The sequence below is a fragment of the Mobula birostris genome, chromosome 13 (genome assembly GCF_030028105.1).
Source record: "Mobula birostris isolate sMobBir1 chromosome 13, sMobBir1.hap1, whole genome shotgun sequence".
Taxonomy (NCBI): domain Eukaryota; kingdom Metazoa; phylum Chordata; class Chondrichthyes; order Myliobatiformes; family Myliobatidae; genus Mobula; species Mobula birostris.
This window is the reverse complement of record NC_092382.1, coordinates 111,996,434-112,018,964: the sequence shown is the minus strand read 5'-3', so window position 1 is coordinate 112,018,964 and position 22,531 is coordinate 111,996,434. Positions and strand designations below refer to the sequence as shown.

General features: G+C 56.4%; 1 protein-coding gene across 1 annotated transcript; it reads right to left on the bottom strand.

The window, feature by feature from the left end:
- Positions 1–636: 636 nt before the first annotated feature.
- LOC140208166 (polyhomeotic-like protein 2) lies at positions 637–21,505 on the bottom strand (the record flags this gene model as incomplete). Its single annotated transcript, XM_072276646.1, has 4 exons — positions 21,403–21,505; positions 10,699–10,816; positions 9,906–10,025; positions 637–718 (listed from the first exon to the last, which is right to left on the bottom strand). Coding segments are annotated over exons 2-4 (301 nt in total), but the record flags the coding sequence as incomplete, so codon positions are not given.
- Positions 21,506–22,531: the final 1,026 nt, after the last annotated feature.

The following is a 22,531-nucleotide window of genomic DNA, read 5'->3' as shown; positions in this document are numbered from 1 at the left end:
GTCTCTCGGGGTGGGGAGATCGGGGGGAGATTGAGGGGGTCATTCGGTGGTCTGTGTCTCTCGGGGTGGGGAGTGACGGGGGGAGATTGTCGTGGGGAGATTGAGGAGGTCACTCGGTGATCTGTGTCTCTCGGGGTGGGGAGTGACGGGGGGAGATTGGGGGAGATTGAGGGGGTCACTCGGTGGTCTGTGTCTCTCGGGGTGGGGAGTAACGGGGGGAGATCGGGGCAGATTGATGGGGTCACTCGGTGGTTTGTGTCTCTCGGGGGGCCACGGGGAAGATCGGGGGGAGATTGAGGGGGTCACTCGGTGGTCTGTGTCTCTCGGGGTGGGGAGTAATGGGGGGAGATCGGGGGAGATTGAGGGGGTCACTCGGTGGTTTGGGTCTCTCGGGGGGACACGGGGGAGATCAGGGGGAGATTGAGGGGGTCACTCGCTGGTCTGTGTCTCTCGGGGGGAGATTGATGGGTCACTTGGTGGTCTGTGTCTCTCGGGGGGAGATTGAGGGGGTCACTCGGTGGTCTGTGTCTCTCGGGGTGGGGAGTAATGGGGGAGATCGGGGGAGATTGAGGGGGTCACTCGGTGGTCTGTGTCTCTCGGGGGGAGATCGGGGGGGAGATTGAGGGGGTCACTTACGGGTGCTCTGGGCCGGTCCACTGCTCTGACCCTCGCTCCCGCTGCTCCCCGGGGTCACCTGCCGGTTGGCGGCCAGGGTCACCTGCGACGGGGACGGAGAAAGGGTCAGGGACCGTGGCTGAACGCATTCCACTCCCTCCACGCGCCTGGCTGATTCCCGATAGTCATTGCAAGCACCGTCTGCCTCGTCCTGCACCCCGGTGTGTGTGATGTTACAGAGTCTGTCCGTGTCCGTACGGTGACGGGGGGGGAAAGTGTCCGTACGGTGACGGGGGGGGGAAGAGTCTCTCCGTGTCCGTACGGTGACGTGGGGGGAGAGTCCGTCCGTGCCCATACGGTGACGGGGGGAGAGTCCGTCCGTGCCCATACGGTGACGGGGAAAGAGTCCGTCCGTGTCCGTACGGTGACGGGGGGGGAGAGTGTCCGTACGGTGACGGAGGGGAGAGTCTGTCCGTGTCCATACGGTGACAGAGGGGAGAGTCTCTCCATGTCCGTACGGTGACAGAGGGGAGAGTCTCTCCGTGTCCGTACAGTGACAGAGGGGTGAGTCTGTCCGTGTCCGTACGGTGACAGAGGGGAGAGTCTCTCCGTGTCCGTACGGTGACGGGGTAGGGGAGAGTGTCCGTACGGTGACGGCGGGGAGAATGTCCGTACGGTGAACAGGGGGAGAGTCTGTCCGTGTCCGTACGGTGACGGAGGGGAGAGTCTGTCCGTGTCCTTACAGTGAGGGCGGGGAGAGTGTCCGTACGGTGATGGGGGGGAGTGTGTCCGTATGGTGACGGGGGGGAGAGTCTGTCCGTGTCCGTACGGTGACGGGGGGGAGTGTGTCCGTATGGTGACGGGGGGGAGAGTCTGTCCGTGTCCGTACGGTGACGGGGGGGAGAGTCTGTCCGTGTCCGTACGGTGACGGGGGGGGAGAGTGTCCGTGTCCGTACGGTGAGGGGGGGGAGAGTGTCCGTACGGTGACGGGAGGGAGTGTGTCCGTATGGTGACGGGGGGGGAGAGTCTGTCCGTGTCCGTACGGTGACGAGGGGTGGGGGAGAGTGTCCATACGGTGACGGAGGGGAGAGTCTGACCGTGTCCAAACGGTGACGGGGGGGGAGAGTCTGTCCGTGTCCGTACGGGGACGGGGGGGAGAGTCTGTCCGTGTCTGTACGGTGACGGGGGGAGAGTCTGTCCGTGTCCGTACGGTGACGGGGGGGGGAGAGTCTGTCCGTGTCCGTACGGTGACGGAGGGGAGAGTCTGTCCGTGTCCGTACGGTGACGGGGCGGGGGGAGAGTCTGTCCGTGTCCGTACGGTGACGGAGGGAGAGTCTGTCCGTGTCCGTACGGTGACGGAGGGGAGAGTCTGTCCGTGACCGTACAGTGACGGGGGGGGAGATTCTGTCCGTACCGTGACGGAGGGGAGAGTCTGTCCGTGACCGTACAGTGACGGGGGGGGAGAGTCTGTCCGTATCCGTACAGTGACGGAGGGAGAGTCTGTCCGTGTCCATACGGTGACAGAGGAGAGAGTCTCTCCGTGTCCGTACGGTGACGGGGGGGAGAGTCTGTCCGTGTCCGTACGGTGACGGAGGGGAGAGTCTGTCCGTGTCTGTACAGTGACAGGGGGGGAGAGTCTGTCCGTACGGTGACAGGGGGAGAGTCTGTCTGTACGGTGACGGGGGGGAGAGTGTCCGTACGGTGACGGGGGGGAGAGTCTGTCCGTGTCCGTACGGTGACAGGGGGAGAGTCTGTCTGTGGGGTGGCGGGGGGGGGGGAGGTGAGTGTCCGTACGGTGACGGAGGGGAGAGTCTGTCCGTGTCCGTACAGTGACAGAGGGGAGGGTGTCCGTGTCCGTACGGTGACGGAGGGGAGAGTCTGTCCGTGTCCGTACAATGACGGGGGGGGAGAGTCTGACCGTGTCCGTACGGTGATGGGGGGGGGAGAGTCTGACCGTGTCCGTATGGTGACGGGGGGGGGGAGAGTCTGTCCGTGTCCGTACGGTGACGGGGGGAGAGTCTGTCCGTGTCCGTACGGTGACGGGGGGGAGAGTGTCCGTACCGTGACGGAGGGGAGAGTCTGTCGGTGACCGTACAGTGATGGGGGGGAGAGTCTGTCCGTGTCCGTACGGTGACGGAGGGGAGAGTCTGTCTGTACAGTGACGGAGGGGAGAGTCTGTCCATGTCCATACGGTGACGGCGGGGGGGAGAGTCTGTCCGTGTCTGTACGGTGACGGAGGTGAGAGTCTGTCCGTTTCCGTACGGTGACGGGGGGGGAGAGTCTGTCCGTGTCGTACGGTGACGGGGGGGAGAGTCTGTCCGTGTCCGTACGGTGACGGGGGGGAGAGTGTCCGTACCGTGACGGAGGTGAGAGTCTGTCCGTGTCCGTACGGTGACGGGGGGGAGAGTGTCCGTACCGTGACGGAGGTGAGAGTCTGTCCGTGTCCCATACGGTGACGGAGGGGAGAGTCTGTCCATCTCCGTACGGTGACGGGGGGGGGAGAGTCTGTCCGTGTCTGTACGGTGACGGAGGTGAGAGTCTGTCCGTTTCCGTACGGTGACGGGGGGGAGAGTCTGTCCGTGTCCGTACAGTGACGGAGGTGAGAGTCTGTCCGTTTCCGTACGGTGACGGGGGGGGAGGGGGGGGAGAGTCTGTCCGTGTCCGTACGGTGACGGAGGTGAGAGTCTGTCCGTTTCCGTACGGTGACGGGGGGGAGAGTCTGTCCGTGTCCGTACGGTGATGGGGGGGAGAGTCTGTCCGTGTCCGTACGGTGACAGGGGGGAAGAGTCTGTCCGTGTCCGTACGGTGACAGAGGGGTGAGTCTGTACGTGTCCGTACGGTGACAGGGGGAGAGTGTCCGTACGGTGACGGGGGGGAGAGTCTGTCTATACGGTGACGGGGGGGAGAGTGTCCGTACGGTGATGGGGGGGAGAGGTCTGTCCGTGTCTGTACGGTGACGGAGGGGAGAGTCTGTCCGTGTCCGTACGGTGACGGGGGGGGGGGAGTGTCCGTACGGTGACGGAGGGGAGAGTCTGTCCGTGTCCGTACGGTGACGGAGGGGAGAGTCTGTCTGTACAGTGATGGAGGGGAGAGTCTGTCCATGTCCGTACGCTGACGGGCGGGGGGAGAGTCTGTCTGTGTCTGTACGGTGACGGAGGTGAGAGTCTGTCCGTTTCCGTACGGTGACGGGGGGGAGAGTCTGTCCGTGTCCGTACGGTGACGGGGGGGAGAGTGTCCGTACCGTGACGGTGGGGACAGTCTGTCCGTGACCGTACAGTGACGGGGGGGAGAGTCTGTCCGTGTCCGTACGGTGACAGAGGGAGAGTCTGTCTGTACAGTGACGGAGGGGAGAGTCTGTCCGTGTCCGTACGGTGACGGAGGGAGAGCCTGTCCGTTTCCGTACGGTGACGGGGGGGAGAGTCTGTCCGTGTCCGTATGGTGACGGGGGGGAGAGTCTGTCCGTGTCCGTACTGTGACGGGGGGGGAGAGTCTGTCTATACGGTGATGGGGGGGAGAGTGTCCGTACGGTGACGGGGGGGAGAGTCTGTCCGTGTCTGTATGGTGACGGAGTGGAGAGTCTGTCCGTGTCCGTACGGTGACGGGGGGGAGAGTCTGTCCGTGTCCGTATGGTGACGGAGGGGAGAGTGTCTGTGTCCGTACGGTGACGGGGGGGGGAGAGTCTGTCCGTGTCCGTACGGTGACGGGGGAGAGTCTGTCCGTACGGTGACGGGGTGGGAGAGTGTCCGTACAGTGACGGGGGGAGAGTCTGTCTGTGTCCGTACGGTGACGGAGGGGAGAGTCTGTCCATGTCCATACAGTGACGGGGGTGGGGGAAGAGTCTGTCCGTGTCCGTACGGTGACGGGGGGAAGAGTCTGTCCGTGTCCGGTACGGTGACGGGGGGAAGAGCCTGTCCGTGTCCGTACGGTGACAGGGGGAGAGTCTGTCCGTTTCCGTACGGTGACGGGGGGGGGGGGGGGGGAGAGTCTCTCCAGGTCCGTACGGTGACGGAGGGGAGAGTCGGTCCGTGTCCGTACGGTGACGGGGGAGGAGAGTGTCCGTACGGTGACAGGGGGAGAGTGTCCGTGTCCGTACGGTGACGGGGGGAGAGTTTGTCCGTGCTCGTACGGTGACGGAGGGGAGAGTCTGTCCGTGTCCGTACGGTGACGGGTGGGGGAGAGTGTCCGTACGGTGACGGAGAGGAGAGTCTGTCCGTGTCCCGTACAGTGACGGGGGGGGGGGGAGAGTGTCCGTACGGTGACGGGGGGGAGTGTCTGTCCGTGTCCGTACGGTGACAGGGGGAGAGTGTCCGTACGGTGACGGAGAGGAGAGTCTGTCCGTGTCCGTACAGTGACGGGGGGGGGGGGGGGAGGAGGTATCCGTACGGTGACGGGGGGGAGTGTCTGTCCGTGTCAGTACGGTGACAGGGGAGAGTGTCCGTACGGTGACGGAGGGGAGTGTCTGTCCGTGTCCGTACGGTGACGGGGGGGAGAGTTTGTCCCTGCCCGTACGGTGACGGAGGGGAGAGTCTGTCCGTGTCCGTACGGTGACGAGGGGGAGAGTGTCCGTACGGTGACGGAGGGGAGAGTCTGTCCGTGTCTGTACGGTGACAGGGGGAGAGTGTCCGTACAGTGACGGAGGGGAGAGTCTGTCCGTGTCCGTACGGTGACAGGGGGAGAGTGTCCGTACGGTGACGGTGACGGGGGAGCGTGTCTGTCCGTGTCCGTACGGTGAAGGAGGGGAGAGTCTGTCCGTGTCCGTACGGTGACGGAGGGGAGAGTCTGTCCGTGTCCGTACGGTGACGGGGGGGAGAGTCTGTCCGTGTCTGTACGGTGATGGGGGTGAGGAGTGTCCGTGTCCGTACGGTGACGGAGGGGAGAGTCTGTCCGTGTCCGTACGGTGACGGAGGGGAGAGTCTGTCCGTGTCCGTACGGTGACGGGGGGGAGAGTGTCCGTGTCTGTACAGTGACGGGGGGGAGAGTGTCCGTACGGTGACCGGGGGGAGAGTCTGTCCGTGTCCATACGGTGACGGGGGGGAGAGTGTCCGTACCGGGACGGAGGGGAGAGTCTGTCCGTGTCCGTACGGTGACAGGGGGAGAGTGTCCGTACGGTGACGGTGACGGGGGAGCGTGTCTGTCCGTGTCCGTACGGTGAAGGAGGGGAGAGTCTGTCCGTGTCCGTACGGTGACGGGGGGGAGAGTCTGTCTGTGTCTGTACAGTGATGGGGGTGAGAGTGTCCGTGTCCGTACGGTGACGGAGGGGAGAGTCTGTCCGTGTCCGTACGGTGACGGGGGGGAGAGCGTCCGTGTCTGTACGGTGACAGGGGGAGAGTGTCCGTACGGTGACGGAGAGGAGAGTCTGTCCGTGTCCGTACAGTGACGGGGGGGGGGGAGAGTATCCGTACGGTGACGGGGGGGAGTGTCTGTCCGTGTCAGTACGGTGACAGGGGGAGAGTGTCCATACGGTGACGGAGGGGAGTGTCTGTCCGTGTCCGTACGGTGACGGGGGGGAGAGTTTGTCCCTGCCCGTACGGTGACGGAGGGGAGAGTCTGTCCGTGTCCGTACGGTGACGAGGGGGAGAGTGTCCGTACGGTGACGGAGGGGAGAGTCTGTCCGTGTCTGTACGGTGACAGGGGGAGAGTGTCCGTACAGTGACGGAGGGGAGAGTCTGTCCGTGTCCGTACGGTGACAGGGGGAGAGTGTCCGTACGGTGACGGTGACGGGGGAGCGTGTCTGTCCGTGTCCGTACGGTGAAGGAGGGGAGAGTCTGTCCGTGTCCGTACGGTGACGGAGGGGAGAGTCTGTCCGTGTCCGTACGGTGACGGGGGGGAGAGTCTGTCTGTGTCTGTACGGTGATGGGGGTGAGAGTGTCCGTGTCCGTACGGTGACGGAGGGGAGAGTCTGTCCGTGTCCGTACGGTGACGGAGGGGAGAGTCTGTCCGTGTCCGTACGGTGACGGGGGGGAGAGTGTCCGTGTCTGTACAGTGACGGGGGGGAGAGTGTCCATACGGTGACGGGGGGGAGAGTCTGTCCGTGTCCATACGGTGACGGGGGGGAGAGTGTCCGTACCGGGACGGAGGGGAGAGTCTGTCCGTGTCCGTACGGTGACAGGGGGAGAGTGTCCGTACGGTGACGGTGACGGGGGAGCGTGTCTGTCCGTGTCCGTACGGTGAAGGAGGGGAGAGTCTGTCCGTGTCCGTACGGTGACGGGGGGGAGAGTCTGTCTGTGTCTGTACAGTGATGGGGGTGAGAGTGTCCGTGTCCGTACGGTGACGGAGGGGAGAGTCTGTCCGTGTCCGTACGGTGACGGGGGGGAGAGCGTCCGTGTCTGTACGGTGACGGGGGGGAGAGTGTCCGTACGGTGACGGGGGGAGAGTCTGTCCGTGTCCGTACGGTGACGTGGGGGAGAGTGTCCGTACCGGGACGGAGGGGAGAGTCTGTCCGTGACCGTACAGTGATGGGGGGGAGAGTCTGTCCGTGTCCGTACGGTGACGGAGGGGAGAGTCTGTCTGTACAGTGACGGAGGGGAGAGTCTGTCCATCTCCGTACGGTGACGGGGGGGGGAGAGTCTGTCCGTGTCTGTACGGTGACGGAGGTGAGAGTCTGTCCGTTTCCGTACGGTGACGAGGGGGAGAGTGTCCGTACGGTGACGGAGGGGAGAGTCTGTCCGTGTCTGTACGGTGACAGGGGGAGAGTGTCCGTACAGTGACAGAGGGGAGAGTCTGTCTGTGTCCGTACGGTGACAGGGGGAGAGTGTCCGTACGGTGACGGTGACGGGGGAGCGTGTCTGTCCGTGTCCGTACGGTGAAGGAGGGGAGAGTCTGTCCGTGTCCGTACGGTGACGGGGGGGAGAGTCTGTCCGTGTCCGTACGGTGACGGGGGGGAGAGTCTGTCTGTGTCTGTACAGTGATGGGGGTGAGAGTGTCCGTGTCCGTACGGTGACGGAGGGGAGAGTCTGTCCGTGTCCGTACGGTGACGGAGGGGAGAGTCTGTCCGTGTCCGTACGGTGACGGGGGGGAGAGTGTCCGTGTCTGTACAGTGACGGGGGGGAGAGTGTCCGTACGGTGACGGGGGGGAGAGTCTGTCCGTGTCCGTACGGTGACGGGGGGGAGAGTGTCCGTACCGGGACGGAGGGGAGAGTCTGTCCGTGTCCGTACGGTGACAGGGGGAGAGTGTCCGTACGGTGACGGTGACGGGGGAGCGTGTCTGTCCGTGTCCGTACGGTGAAGGAGGGGAGAGTCTGTCCGTGTCCGTACGGTGACGGAGGGGAGAGTCTGTCTGTGTCTGTACAGTGATGGGGGTGAGAGTGTCCGTGTCCGTACGGTGACGGAGGGGAGGGTCTGTCCGTGTCCGTACGGTGACGGGGGGGAGAGCGTCCGTGTCTGTACGGTGACGGGGGGGAGAGTCCGTCCGTGTCCGTACGGTGACGGGGGGAGAGTCTGTCCGTGTCCGTACGGTGACGGGGGGAAAGTGTCCGTACCGGGACGGAGGGGAGAGTCTGTCCGTGACCGTACAGTGATGGGGGGGAGAGTCTGTCCGTGTCCGTACGGTGACGGAGGGGAGAGTCTGTCTGTACAGTGACGGAGGGGAGAGTCTGTCCATCTCCGTACGGTGACGGGGGGGGGGGAAAGTCTGTCCGTGTCTGTACGGTGACGGAGGTGAGAGTCTGTCCGTTTCCGTACGGTGATGGGGGGTAGAGTCTGTCCGTGTCCGTACGGTGACGGTGACGGGGGAGCGTGTCTGTCCGTGTCCGTACGGTGAAGGAGGGGAGAGTCTGTCCGTGTCCGTACGGTGAAGGAGGGGAGAGTCTGTCCGTGTCCGTACGGTGACGGGGGGAGAGTGTCCGTACGGTGACGGGGGGGAGAGTGTTCGTACGGTGACGGGGGGGAGAGTCTGTCCGTGTCTGTACGATGACGGAGGGGAGAGTCTGTCTGTGTCCGTACGGTGACGGGGGGGAGAGTGTCCGTACGGTGACGGAGGGGAGAGTCTGTCCGTGTCCGTACGGTGACAGGTGGGAGAGTCTGTCCGTGTCCGTACGGTGACGGGGGGGAGAGTGTCCGTACGGTGACGGAGGGGAGAGTCTGTCCGTGTCCGTACGGTGATAGGTGGGAGAGTCTGTCCGTGTCTGTACGGTGACGGAGGGAGAGTCTGTCCGTGTCCGTACGGTGACGGGGGGGAGAGTCTGTCCATGTCCGTACGGTGACAGGGGGAGAGTGTCCGTACGGTGACAGGGGGAGAGTCTGTCCGTGTCCGTACGGTGACGGGGGGGAGAGTGTCCGTACCGTGACGGAGGGGAGAGTCTGTCCGTGACCGTACAGTGATGGGGGGGAGAGTCTGTCCGTGTCCGTACGGTGACGGAGCGGAGAGTCTGTCTGTACAGTGACGGAGGGGAGAGTCTGTCCATCTCCGTACGGTGACGGGGGGGGGGGGGGGGAGAGTCTGTCCGTGTCTGTACGGTGACGGAGGTGAGAGTCTGTCCGTTTCCGTACGGTGACGGGGGGGAGAGTCTGTCCGTGTCCGTACGGTGATGGGGGGTAGAGTCTGTCCGTGTCCGTACGGTGACGAGGGGGAGAGTGTCCGTACGGTGACGGAGGGGAGAGTCTGTCCGTGTCCGTACGGTGACAGGGGGAGAGTGTCCGTACGGTGACGGTGACGGGGGAGCGTGTCTGTCCGTGTCCGTACGGTGAAGGAGGGGAGAGTCTGTCCGTGTCCGTACGGTGAAGGAGGGGAGAGTCTGTCCGTGTCCGTACGGTGACGGAGGGAGAGTCTGTCCGTGTCCGTACAGTGACGGGGGGGGGGGGAGAGTCTGTCTGTGTCCGTACGGTGACGGGGTGGAGAGTGTCCGTACGGTGACGGAGGGGAGAGTCTGTCCGTGTCCGTACGGTGACAGGGGGAGAGTGTCCGTACGGTGACGGGGGGGGAGAGTGTCCGTACGGTGACGGAGGGGAGAGTCTGTCCGTGTCCGTACGGTGACAGGGGGAGAGTCTGTCCGTGTCCGTACGGTGACGGGGGGGGAGAGTGTCCGTACGGTGACGGAGGGGAGAGTCTGTCCGTGTCCGTACGGTGACAGGGGGGAGAGTCTGTCCATGTCCGTACGGTGACAGGGGGAGAGTCTGTCCGTGTCTGTACGGTGACGGAGGGGAGAGTGTCCGTACGGTGACGGAGGGGAGAGTCTGTCCGTGTCCGTACGGTGACAGGGGGAGAGTGTCCGTACTGTGACGGGGGGGGTGGGAGCGTCTCTCCGTGTCTGTACGGCGCTGCTGCGATGCTGCTGTAGCGGGCTCCCGCGTACCTGCTGGAGCTGGGCCGTGCTGAGGTGCTGCTGCAACATAAGCTGCTGGTGCTGGGCTGCGTACATCTGCTGGAGGTACTGGGCCGCGGCGTTCGGCTGTCGCTGCAGGGCCTGCAGAGCCTGAGGGTGAGGAACAGACACGGGCAGAGTCAGGGCCACACACGGGCGGGGCAGGGACATACAGGGTCACACAACAGGGGACACGATCAGGGTGACGCGCAGGGCTGGGGGAGACGTCAGGGTGACAGGGGGGTGGGGAGGAGTCAGGGTGACACTCGGGGCTGGGGGAGACGTCAGGGTGACACACTGGGGGAGGGGAGACATCAGGGGACACACAGGGGGTGGGGGAGACATCAGGATGACACACGGGGGGAGGAGAGACGTCAGGGTGACACACGGGGAGGGGAGACGTTAGGGTGACACGCAGGGGGGGAAACGTCAGGGTGACACACGGGGGAGGGGAGACGTCAGGGTGACACGCGGGGGAGGGGAGACGTCAGGGTGACACGCGGGGGAGGGGAGACGTCAGGGTGAAACACGCGGGGAGAAGGGAGGCGTCAGGGTGACACACGGGGGAGGGGAGACGTCAGGGTGACACGCGGGGGAGACATCAGGGTGACACGCGGGGGAGACATCAGGGTGACACATGGGAGAGAGGGAGACTTCAGGGTGAAACACGCGGGGAGAAGGGAGGCGTCAGGGTGACACACGGGGGAGGCGGAGAGGTCAGGGTCACACACGGGTTGGCGGACGGAGACGGTCAGGAGCGACACCACCACCCCGACACTCTGACCTGGACCGCCTGGCGCTCGTAGAGGGACATCTGGGGCACCTGGGGCCGGGCACTACCGGCCCCTCCGCCGCTGGCCGCCTGGTCACCCTCGTTCTCCATGGCGATGGCTGGGAGGGGGCTGCGGGGGACGGGGTGAGGTTAGTGCTTTGCCATTCACCACCCCCTCCCCGGACCGCCCTCTCTATCCCTGTAAACACACCCAGTGTGTAACACTCTCTCTATCCCTGTGAACACCCCCAGTGTGACACCCTCTCTATCCCTGAAAACACGTAAGGTGTGTAACACCCTCTCTATCCCTGTAAACACATCCAGTGTGTAACACCCTCTCTACCCCTGTAAACACACCCAGTGTGTAACACCCTCTCTATCCCTGTAAACACATCCAGTGTGTAACACCCTCTCTATCCCTGTAAACACATCCAATGTGTAATATCCTCTCTGTCCCTGCAAACACACCCAGTGTGTAACACCCTCTCTATCCCTGAAAACACGTAAGGTGTGTAACACCCTCTCCATCACTGTAAACACATCCAGTGTGTAAAACCCTCTCCGTCCCTGTAAACACACCCAGTGTGTAACACCCTCTCCGTCACTGTAAACACATCCAGTGTGTAACACCCTCTCTATCCCTGTAAACACATCCAGTGTGTAACACCCTCTCTATCCCTGTAAACACATCCAATGTGTAACACCCTCTCTGTCCCTGTAAACACATCCAGTGTGTAACACCCTCTCTGTCCCTGTAAACACACCCAGTGTGTAACACCCTCTCCATCACTGTAAACACATCCAGTGTGTAACACCCTCTCTATCCCTATAAACACATCCAGTGTGTAACACTCTCTCTATCCCTGTAAACACATCCAGTGTGTAACACCCTCTCTATCCCTATAAACACATCCAGTGTGTAACACTCTCTCTATCCCTGTAAACACATCCAGTGTGTAACACCCTCTCTGTCCCTGTAAACACACCCAGTGAGTAACACCCTCTCTATCCCTGTAAACACACCCAGTGTGTAACACACTCTCTGTCCCTGTAAACACATCCAATGTGTAACACCCTCTCTATCCCTGTAAACACATCCAGTGTGTAACACCCTCTCTATCCCTGTAAACACATCCAATGTGTAATATCCTCTCTGTCCCTGCAAACACACCCAGTGTGTAACACTCTCTCTATCCCTGTAAACACATCCAATGTGTAACACCATCTCTGTCCCTGTAAACACACCCAGTGTGTAACACCCTCTCCATCACTGTAAACACATCCAGTGTGTAACACCCTCTCTATCCCTGTAAACACATCCAGTGTGTAACACCCTCTCTATCCCTGTAAACACATCCAATGTGTAACACCCTCTCTGTCCCTGTAAACACACCCAGTATAACACTCTCTGTATCCCTGTGAACACATCCAGTGTATAACACCCTCTCTATCCCTGTAAACACATCCAGTGTGTGACACCCTCTCTATCCCTGTAAACACATCCAGTGTGTGACACCCTCTCTATCCCTGTAAACACATCCAGTGTGTAACACCCTCTCTGTCCCTGTAAACACACCCAGTGAGTAACACCCTCTCTATCCCTGTAAACACACCCAGTGTGTAACACACTCTCTGTCCCTGTAAACACATCCAATGTGTAACACCCTCTCTATCCCTGTAAACACATCCAGTGTGTAACACCCTCTCTATCCCTGTAAACACATCCAATGTGTAATATCCTCTCTGTCCCTGCAAACACACCCAGTGTGTAACACCCTCTCTATCCCTGAAAACACGTAAGGTGTGTAACACCCTCTCTATCCCTGTACACACATCCAGTGTGTAACACCCTCTCTGTCCCTGTAAACACACCCAGTGTGTAACACCCTCTCCATCCCCATAAACACACCCAGTGTGTAACACCCTCTCTGTCCCTGTACACACATCCAGTGTGTAAAACCCTCTCTGTCCCTGTAAACACACCCAGTGTGTAACACCCTCTCCGTCACTGTAAACACATCCAGTGTGTAACACCCTCTCTATCCCTGTAAACACATCCAGTGTGTAACACCCTCTCTATCCCTGTAAACACATCCAATGTGTAACACCCTCTCTGTCCCTGTAAACACATCCAGTGTGTAACACCCTCTCTGTCCCTGTAAACACACCCAGTGTGTAACACCCTCTCCATCACTGTAAACACATCCAGTGTGTAACACCCTCTCTATCCCTGTAAACACATCCAATGTGTAACACTCTCTCTGTCCCTGTAAACACACCCAGTATAACACTCTCTGTATCCCTGTGAACACATCCAGTGTATAACACTCTCTCTATCCCTGTAAACACATCCAGTGTGTGACACCCTCTCTATCCCTGTAAACACATCCAGTGTGTAACACCCTCTCTGTCCCTGTAAACACACCCAGTGTGTAACACTCTCTCCATCACTGTAAACACATCCAGTGTGTAACACCCTCTCTATCCCTGTAAACACGTCCAATGTGTAACACCCTCTCTATCCCTGTAAACACATCCAATGTGTAACACCCTCTCTGTCCCTGTAAACACATCCAGTGTGTAACACCCTCTCTGTCCCTGTAAACACACCCAGTGTGTAACACCCTCTCTATCACTGTAAACACATCCAGTGTGTAACACCCTCTCTGTCCCTGTAAACACACCCAGTGTGTAACACTCTCTCCATCACTGTAAACACATCCAGTGTGTAACACCCTCTCTGTCCCTGTAAACACATCCAGTGTGTAACACCCTCTCTATCCCTGTAAACACACCCAGTGTGTAACACCTTCTCTATCCCTGTAAACTCCCCAGTGTGTAACACACTCTCTATCCCTGTAAACACACCCAGTATAACACTCTCTGTATCCCTGTGAACACATCCAGTGTGTGACACCCTCTCCATCCCTGTAAACACATCCAGTGTGTAACACCCTCTCTGTCCCTGTAAACACGCCCAGTGTGTAACACCCTGTTTATCCCAGTAACACATCCAGTGTGTAACACCCTCTCTATCCCAGTAACACATCCAGTGTGTAACACCCTCTCTATCCCAGTAACACATCCAGTGTGTAACACCCTCTCTATCCTTGTGAACACGTCCAGTGTGTGACACCCTCTCTATCCCTGTAAACTCCCCCAGTGTGTAACACCCTCTCTGTCCCTGTAAACACATCCAGTGTGTAACACCCTCTCTATCCCTGTAAACACACCCAGTATGTAACACCCTCTCTATCCCTGTATACACATCCAGTGTGTAACACCCTCTCTATCCCTGTGAACACACAGTGTGTAACACACTCTCAATCCCTGTAAACACATCCAGTGTGTAACACTCTCTCTATCCCTGTAAACACACCCAGTGTGTAACACTCTCTCTATCCCTGTAAACACATGCAGTGTGTAACACCCTCTCTATCCCTGTAAACACACCCAGTGTGTAACACACTCTCTGTCCCTGTAAACACATCCAGTGTGTAACACCCTCTCTATCCCTGTGAACACACAGTGTGTAACACACTCTCAATCCCTGTAAACACATCCAGTGTGTAACACTCTCTCTATCCCTGTAAACTCCCAGTGTGTAACACCCTCTCTATCCCTGTAAACACATCCAGTATAACACTCTCTGTATCCCTGTGAACACATCCAGTGTATAACACCCTCTCTATCCCTGTAAACACGTCCAGTGTGTGACACACTCTCCATCCCTGTAAACACATCCAGTGTGCAACACCCTCTCTATCCCTGTGAACACACCAAGTGTGTGACACCCTCTCTATCCCTGTAAACATATCCAGTGTGTAACACCCTCTCTATCCCTGTAAACACGTCCAGTGTGTGACACCCTCTCCATCCCTGAAAACACATCCAGTGTGTAACACCCTCTCTGTCCCTGTAAACACATCCAGTGTGCAACACCCTCTCTATCTCTGTAAACACATCCAGTGTGTGACACCCTCTCTATCCCTGTAAACACACCCAGTGTGTGACACCCTCTCTATCCCTGTAAACACATCCAGTGTGCAACACCCTCTCTATCCCTGTAAACACACCCAGTGTGTGACACCCTCTCTATCCCTGTAAACACATCCAGTGTGTAACTCTCTTTATCCCTGTGAACACCCCCAGTGTGACACCCTCTCTATCCCTGAAAACACGTAAAGTGTGTAACACCCTCTCTATCCCTGTACACACATCCAGTAACACCCTCTCTATCCCTGTAAACTCCCCAGTGTGTAACACACTCTCTATCCCTGTAAACACACCCAGTATAACACTCTCTGTATCCCTGTGAACACATCCAGTGTGTGACACCCTCTCCATCCCTGTAAACACATCCAGTGTGTAACACCCTCTCTGTCCCTGTAAACACGCCCAGTGTGTAACACCCTGTTTATCCCAGTAACACATCCAGTGTGTAACACCCTCTCTATCCCAGTAACACATCCAGTGTGTAACACCCTCTCTATCCCAGTAACACATCCAGTGTGTAACACCCTCTCTATCCTTGTGAACACGTCCAGTGTGTGACACCCTCTCTATCCCTGTAAACTCCCCCAGTGTGTAACACCCTCTCTGTCCCTGTAAACACATCCAGTGTGTAACACCCTCTCTATCCCTGTAAACACACCCAGTATGTAACACCCTCTCTATCCCTGTAAACACATCCAGTGTGTAACACCCTCTCTATCCCTGTGAACACACAGTGTGTAACACACTCTCAATCCCTGTAAACACATCCAGTGTGTAACACCCTCTCTGTCCCTGTAAACACACCCAGTGAGTAACACCCTCTCTATCCCTGTAAACACACCCAGTGTGTAACACACTCTCTGTCCCTGTAAACACATCCAATGTGTAACACCCTCTCTATCCCTGTAAACACATCCAGTGTGTAACACCCTCTCTATCCCTGTAAACACATCCAATGTGTAATATCCTCTCTGTCCCTGCAAACACACCCAGTGTGTAACACTCTCTCTATCCCTGTAAACACATCCAATGTGTAACACCATCTCTGTCCCTGTAAACACACCCAGTGTGTAACACCCTCTCCATCACTGTAAACACATCCAGTGTGTAACACCCTCTCTATCCCTGTAAACACATCCAGTGTGTAACACCCTCTCTATCCCTGTAAACACATCCAATGTGTAACACCCTCTCTGTCCCTGTAAACACACCCAGTATAACACTCTCTGTATCCCTGTGAACACATCCAGTGTATAACACCCTCTCTATCCCTGTAAACACATCCAGTGTGTGACACCCTCTCTATCCCTGTAAACACATCCAGTGTGTGACACCCTCTCTATCCCTGTAAACACATCCAGTGTGTAACACCCTCTCTGTCCCTGTAAACACACCCAGTGAGTAACACCCTCTCTATCCCTGTAAACACACCCAGTGTGTAACACACTCTCTGTCCCTGTAAACACATCCAATGTGTAACACCCTCTCTATCCCTGTAAACACATCCAGTGTGTAACACCCTCTCTATCCCTGTAAACACATCCAATGTGTAATATCCTCTCTGTCCCTGCAAACACACCCAGTGTGTAACACCCTCTCTATCCCTGAAAACACGTAAGGTGTGTAACACCCTCTCTATCCCTGTACACACATCCAGTGTGTAACACCCTCTCTGTCCCTGTAAACACACCCAGTGTGTAACACCCTCTCCATCCCCATAAACACACCCAGTGTGTAACACCCTCTCTGTCCCTGTACACACATCCAGTGTGTAAAACCCTCTCTGTCCCTGTAAACACACCCAGTGTGTAACACCCTCTCCGTCACTGTAAACACATCCAGTGTGTAACACCCTCTCTATCCCTGTAAACACATCCAGTGTGTAACACCCTCTCTATCCCTGTAAACACATCCAATGTGTAACACCCTCTCTGTCCCTGTAAACACATCCAGTGTGTAACACCCTCTCTGTCCCTGTAAACACACCCAGTGTGTAACACCCTCTCCATCACTGTAAACACATCCAGTGTGTAACACCCTCTCTATCCCTGTAAACACATCCAATGTGTAACACTCTCTCTGTCCCTGTAAACACACCCAGTATAACACTCTCTGTATCCCTGTGAACACATCCAGTGTATAACACTCTCTCTATCCCTGTAAACACATCCAGTGTGTGACACCCTCTCTATCCCTGTAAACACATCCAGTGTGTAACACCCTCTCTGTCCCTGTAAACACACCCAGTGTGTAACACTCTCTCCATCACTGTAAACACATCCAGTGTGTAACACCCTCTCTATCCCTGTAAACACGTCCAATGTGTAACACCCTCTCTATCCCTGTAAACACATCCAATGTGTAACACCCTCTCTGTCCCTGTAAACACATCCAGTGTGTAACACCCTCTCTGTCCCTGTAAACACACCCAGTGTGTAACACCCTCTCTATCACTGTAAACACATCCAGTGTGTAACACCCTCTCTGTCCCTGTAAACACACCCAGTGTGTAACACTCTCTCCATCACTGTAAACACATCCAGTGTGTAACACCCTCTCTGTCCCTGTAAACACATCCAGTGTGTAACACCCTCTCTATCCCTGTAAACACACCCAGTGTGTAACACCTTCTCTATCCCTGTAAACTCCCCAGTGTGTAACACACTCTCTATCCCTGTAAACACACCCAGTATAACACTCTCTGTATCCCTGTGAACACATCCAGTGTGTGACACCCTCTCCATCCCTGTAAACACATCCAGTGTGTAACACCCTCTCTGTCCCTGTAAACACGCCCAGTGTGTAACACCCTGTTTATCCCAGTAACACATCCAGTGTGTAACACCCTCTCTATCCCAGTAACACATCCAGTGTGTAACACCCTCTCTATCCCAGTAACACATCCAGTGTGTAACACCCTCTCTATCCTTGTGAACACGTCCAGTGTGTGACACCCTCTCTATCCCTGTAAACTCCCCCAGTGTGTAACACCCTCTCTGTCCCTGTAAACACATCCAGTGTGTAACACCCTCTCTATCCCTGTAAACACACCCAGTATGTAACACCCTCTCTATCCCTGTATACACATCCAGTGTGTAACACCCTCTCTATCCCTGTGAACACACAGTGTGTAACACACTCTCAATCCCTGTAAACACATCCAGTGTGTAACACTCTCTCTATCCCTGTAAACACACCCAGTGTGTAACACTCTCTCTATCCCTGTAAACACATGCAGTGTGTAACACCCTCTCTATCCCTGTAAACACACCCAGTGTGTAACACACTCTCTGTCCCTGTAAACACATCCAGTGTGTAACACCCTCTCTATCCCTGTGAACACACAGTGTGTAACACACTCTCAATCCCTGTAAACACATCCAGTGTGTAACACTCTCTCTATCCCTGTAAACTCCCAGTGTGTAACACCCTCTCTATCCCTGTAAACACATCCAGTATAACACTCTCTGTATCCCTGTGAACACATCCAGTGTATAACACCCTCTCTATCCCTGTAAACACGTCCAGTGTGTGACACACTCTCCATCCCTGTAAACACATCCAGTGTGCAACACCCTCTCTATCCCTGTGAACACACCAAGTGTGTGACACCCTCTCTATCCCTGTAAACATATCCAGTGTGTAACACCCTCTCTATCCCTGTAAACACGTCCAGTGTGTGACACCCTCTCCATCCCTGAAAACACATCCAGTGTGTAACACCCTCTCTGTCCCTGTAAACACATCCAGTGTGCAACACCCTCTCTATCTCTGTAAACACATCCAGTGTGTGACACCCTCTCTATCCCTGTAAACACACCCAGTGTGTGACACCCTCTCTATCCCTGTAAACACATCCAGTGTGCAACACCCTCTCTATCCCTGTAAACACACCCAGTGTGTGACACCCTCTCTATCCCTGTAAACACATCCAGTGTGTAACTCTCTTTATCCCTGTGAACACCCCCAGTGTGACACCCTCTCTATCCCTGAAAACACGTAAAGTGTGTAACACCCTCTCTATCCCTGTACACACATCCAGTAACACCCTCTCTATCCCTGTAAACTCCCCAGTGTGTAACACACTCTCTATCCCTGTAAACACACCCAGTATAACACTCTCTGTATCCCTGTGAACACATCCAGTGTGTGACACCCTCTCCATCCCTGTAAACACATCCAGTGTGTAACACCCTCTCTGTCCCTGTAAACACGCCCAGTGTGTAACACCCTGTTTATCCCAGTAACACATCCAGTGTGTAACACCCTCTCTATCCCAGTAACACATCCAGTGTGTAACACCCTCTCTATCCCAGTAACACATCCAGTGTGTAACACCCTCTCTATCCTTGTGAACACGTCCAGTGTGTGACACCCTCTCTATCCCTGTAAACTCCCCCAGTGTGTAACACCCTCTCTGTCCCTGTAAACACATCCAGTGTGTAACACCCTCTCTATCCCTGTAAACACACCCAGTATGTAACACCCTCTCTATCCCTGTAAACACATCCAGTGTGTAACACCCTCTCTATCCCTGTGAACACACAGTGTGTAACACACTCTCAATCCCTGTAAACACATCCAGTGTGTAACACTCTCTCTATCCCTGTAAACACACCCAGTGTGTAACACTCTCTCTATCCCTGTAAACACATGCAGTGTGTAACACCCTCTCTATCCCTGTAAACACATCCAGTGTGACACCCTCTCTATCCTTGAAAACACGTAAAGTGTGTAACACCCTCTCTATCCCTGTACACACATCCAGTGTGTAACACCCTCTCTATCCCTGTAAGGACGTCCAGTGTGCAACACCCTCTCTATCCCTGTAAACACACCCAGTGTGTGACACCCTCTCTGTCCCTGTAAACATACCCAGTGTGTAACACCCTCTCTATCCCTGTAAACACATGCAGTGTGTAACACCCTCTCTATCCCTGTAAACACACCCAGTGTGTAACACCCTCTCTATCCCTGGAAACACATCCAGTGTGTAACACCCTCTCCATCACTGTAAACACACCCAGTGTGTAACACCCTCTCTGTCCCTGTAAACACACCCAGTGTGTAACACCCTCTCTATCCCTGTAAACACATCCAGTGTGTAACACCCTCTCTATCCCTGTAAACACATCCAGTGTGTAACACCCTCTCTACCCCTGTAAACACATCCAGTGTGTAACACCCTCTCTATCCCTGTAAACACACCCAGTGTGTAACACCCTCTCTATCCCTGTAAACACATCCAGTGTGTGACATCCTCTCTATCCCTGTAAACACCCCAGTGTGTAGCACCCTCTCTATCCCTGTAAACACGTCCAGTGTTGCAAACCCTCTCTATCCCTGTAAACACCCCCAGTGTGTAACACCCTCCCTATCCCTGTAAACACATCCAGTGTGTAACACCCTCCCTATCCCTGTAAACACCCCCAGTGTGTAACACCCTCCCTATCCCTGTAAACACATCCAGTGTGTAACACCCTCTCTATCCCTGTAAACACATCCAGTGTGTAACACCCTCTCTATCCCTGTAAACACATCCAGTGTGTAACACCCTCTCTATCCCTGTAAACACATCCAGTGTGTAACACCCTCTCTATCCCTGTAAACACGTCCAGTGTGTGACACCCTCTCTGTCCCTGTAAACACACCCAGTGTGTAACACACTCTCTATCACTGTAAACACCCCAGTGTGCAAAGTGCAGTATCCCAGACTTTCCATAAATTAAGTGTTTTCCCCCTCTCTATTCCTGCAGTTATGAGCGTTACACCCTCTCCCCCCCATATTAAGGTGCATTATCCCTCTCCCTTCCCACATTAAGGGGTATTATCCCTCTCTCTCTCCCCCCATTTTAAGGGGTATTATCACTCTTTCTCCCCACATTAAGGGGTATTATCCCTTTCCCCACATTAAGGGGTATTATCCCTCTCTCTCCATCCCCACATTAAGGGGTATTATCCCCCTCTCTCCCTACATTAAGGGGTATAATTCCCTCTCTCTCCCTGCATTGGGGTAATATCCTCCTCTTTCCACAGATTAAGAGGTATTATCCCTCCCTCTCTCTCCTCTTTAAGGGGCATAATCCCCTCTGTCTCTCTCCCTGCATTGAGGGGTAATATCCCCCTCTCTCCACAGATTAAGGGGTATTATCCCTCTCCCCACATTAAGGGGTATAATCCCCTCTGTCTCTCTCCCTACATTAAGGGGTATTATCCCCCTCTCTCCCCACATTAAGGTGTATTATCCCCCTATCTCCCCACATTAAGGTGTATTATCCCCCTCTCTCCCCACATTAAGGGGTATTATCCCTCTGTCTCCCCACATTAAGGGTTATTATCTCTCTCTCCCCTCTTTAAGGGGTATAATCCCCTCTGTCTCTCTCCCTACATTAAGGAGTATTATCTCTGTCTCCCCACATTAAGGGGTAAATCCCTTCTCTCTCTTCCCACATTAAGGTGTATTATCCCCTTCTCTCTTCTCACATTAAGGTGTATTATCCCCCTCTCTCCCCATATTAAGGTGTATTATCCCTCTGTCTCCCCACATTAAGGGGTATTATCCCTCTCTCCCCTCTTTAAGGGGTATAATCCCCTCTGTCTCTCTCCCTGCATTGAGGGGTATTATCCCCCTATCTCCCCCCACATTAAGGGGTATCACCCTTCTCTCTCTCCCCACATTACATCCCCCCTCCCTCCAACATTTCGGGAACTTTCTCTTACCACCCCCGTCTCTCAGCCGCTCTCTTGCCCCCTCGTCTTTATTTCGCCAGCCACTTCCGCTTCCTGTCAGCCGAACTTGAGCGCCGGCCAATGGGAGTGCGCGCCGTCTCCGTCCCTCTCTGCGATTGGCTGTCAGTCTTTGCTCCCGCCCTTTTTACCCTGTTCACGTGATCCGGGCGTCTGTTTCTTAACCCTGCATGCCTTCTTGGCTTTTCCCCGTTGCACGTGACCGGGGTGTCATTTACCCTCTGGTTCGGCATGGTGCTCTGCACGTGACCCAGGCGTCTTTCGGCCCCCTCCACGTGACGTGGATGACCGGATCTTCTGACCGTAGACTGACCCTTCTCACGTGACATGGGCGTGCACGGGATGTCCTGTATAGTTCCCCCCTTCCCACGTGATCGGGGAGTTGCCTCCAGTTTCACGTGATATAGGCGTCCTTCGCTCCCTGGCTTCTTTCTACCCCCCTCTTCACGTGGCCGGTGTTTCACTGTTTTACACGTGATCCGGGTGTCCTTTAGCGATTGGCCCACTATCACGTGATGAGGGTCTCCCGTCCGACGCGGTGATAATTCTTCACCCTTCCCACGTGATCCGTTCCATCTCGCATCTTCCTCCTATCACGTGGTGTGCTGCTAGCCAGTCACGGCCGCCGTGACGGGGCATGACGAGCCCGGGGCGTGGCCTGAGTGCTGACTCCGCCCCTTCCCGTTGACTGAGCCCTAGGTCCCACGTGGCCGTGGCGGGGATTTTTGTCACGTGGGACGGAGCCTCTTTCCTGCACCAAGATGGCAGCCAGGGACCTGACTATTTTCCCCTCAGGCCGGTGACCGGCCGGGCGCCGGTCCTGAATTGCACTGGCTGCCTCCTTCCACACGCAGGCATCGAACTGTTTGAATCCCTCTCCCTGTCCCTTCGCTCAGGGAACAGGCCACCTTTGCCGTGCCCGGGGCCCCAAGGTGGAGCCTAAGGCCTAGGAGATGCCAACCACACCACTCAATATGGTGGGGTGCCAGCTGAGAATGGGCACCATTGGCAAAAACAGGTCTAGTAGCACCGTGGTCGATGGCCAAGTCACTCCCGATTCTCTGAAGTAGGGGCCTCTCTCCGGATACAGCCTGGGGTCTTT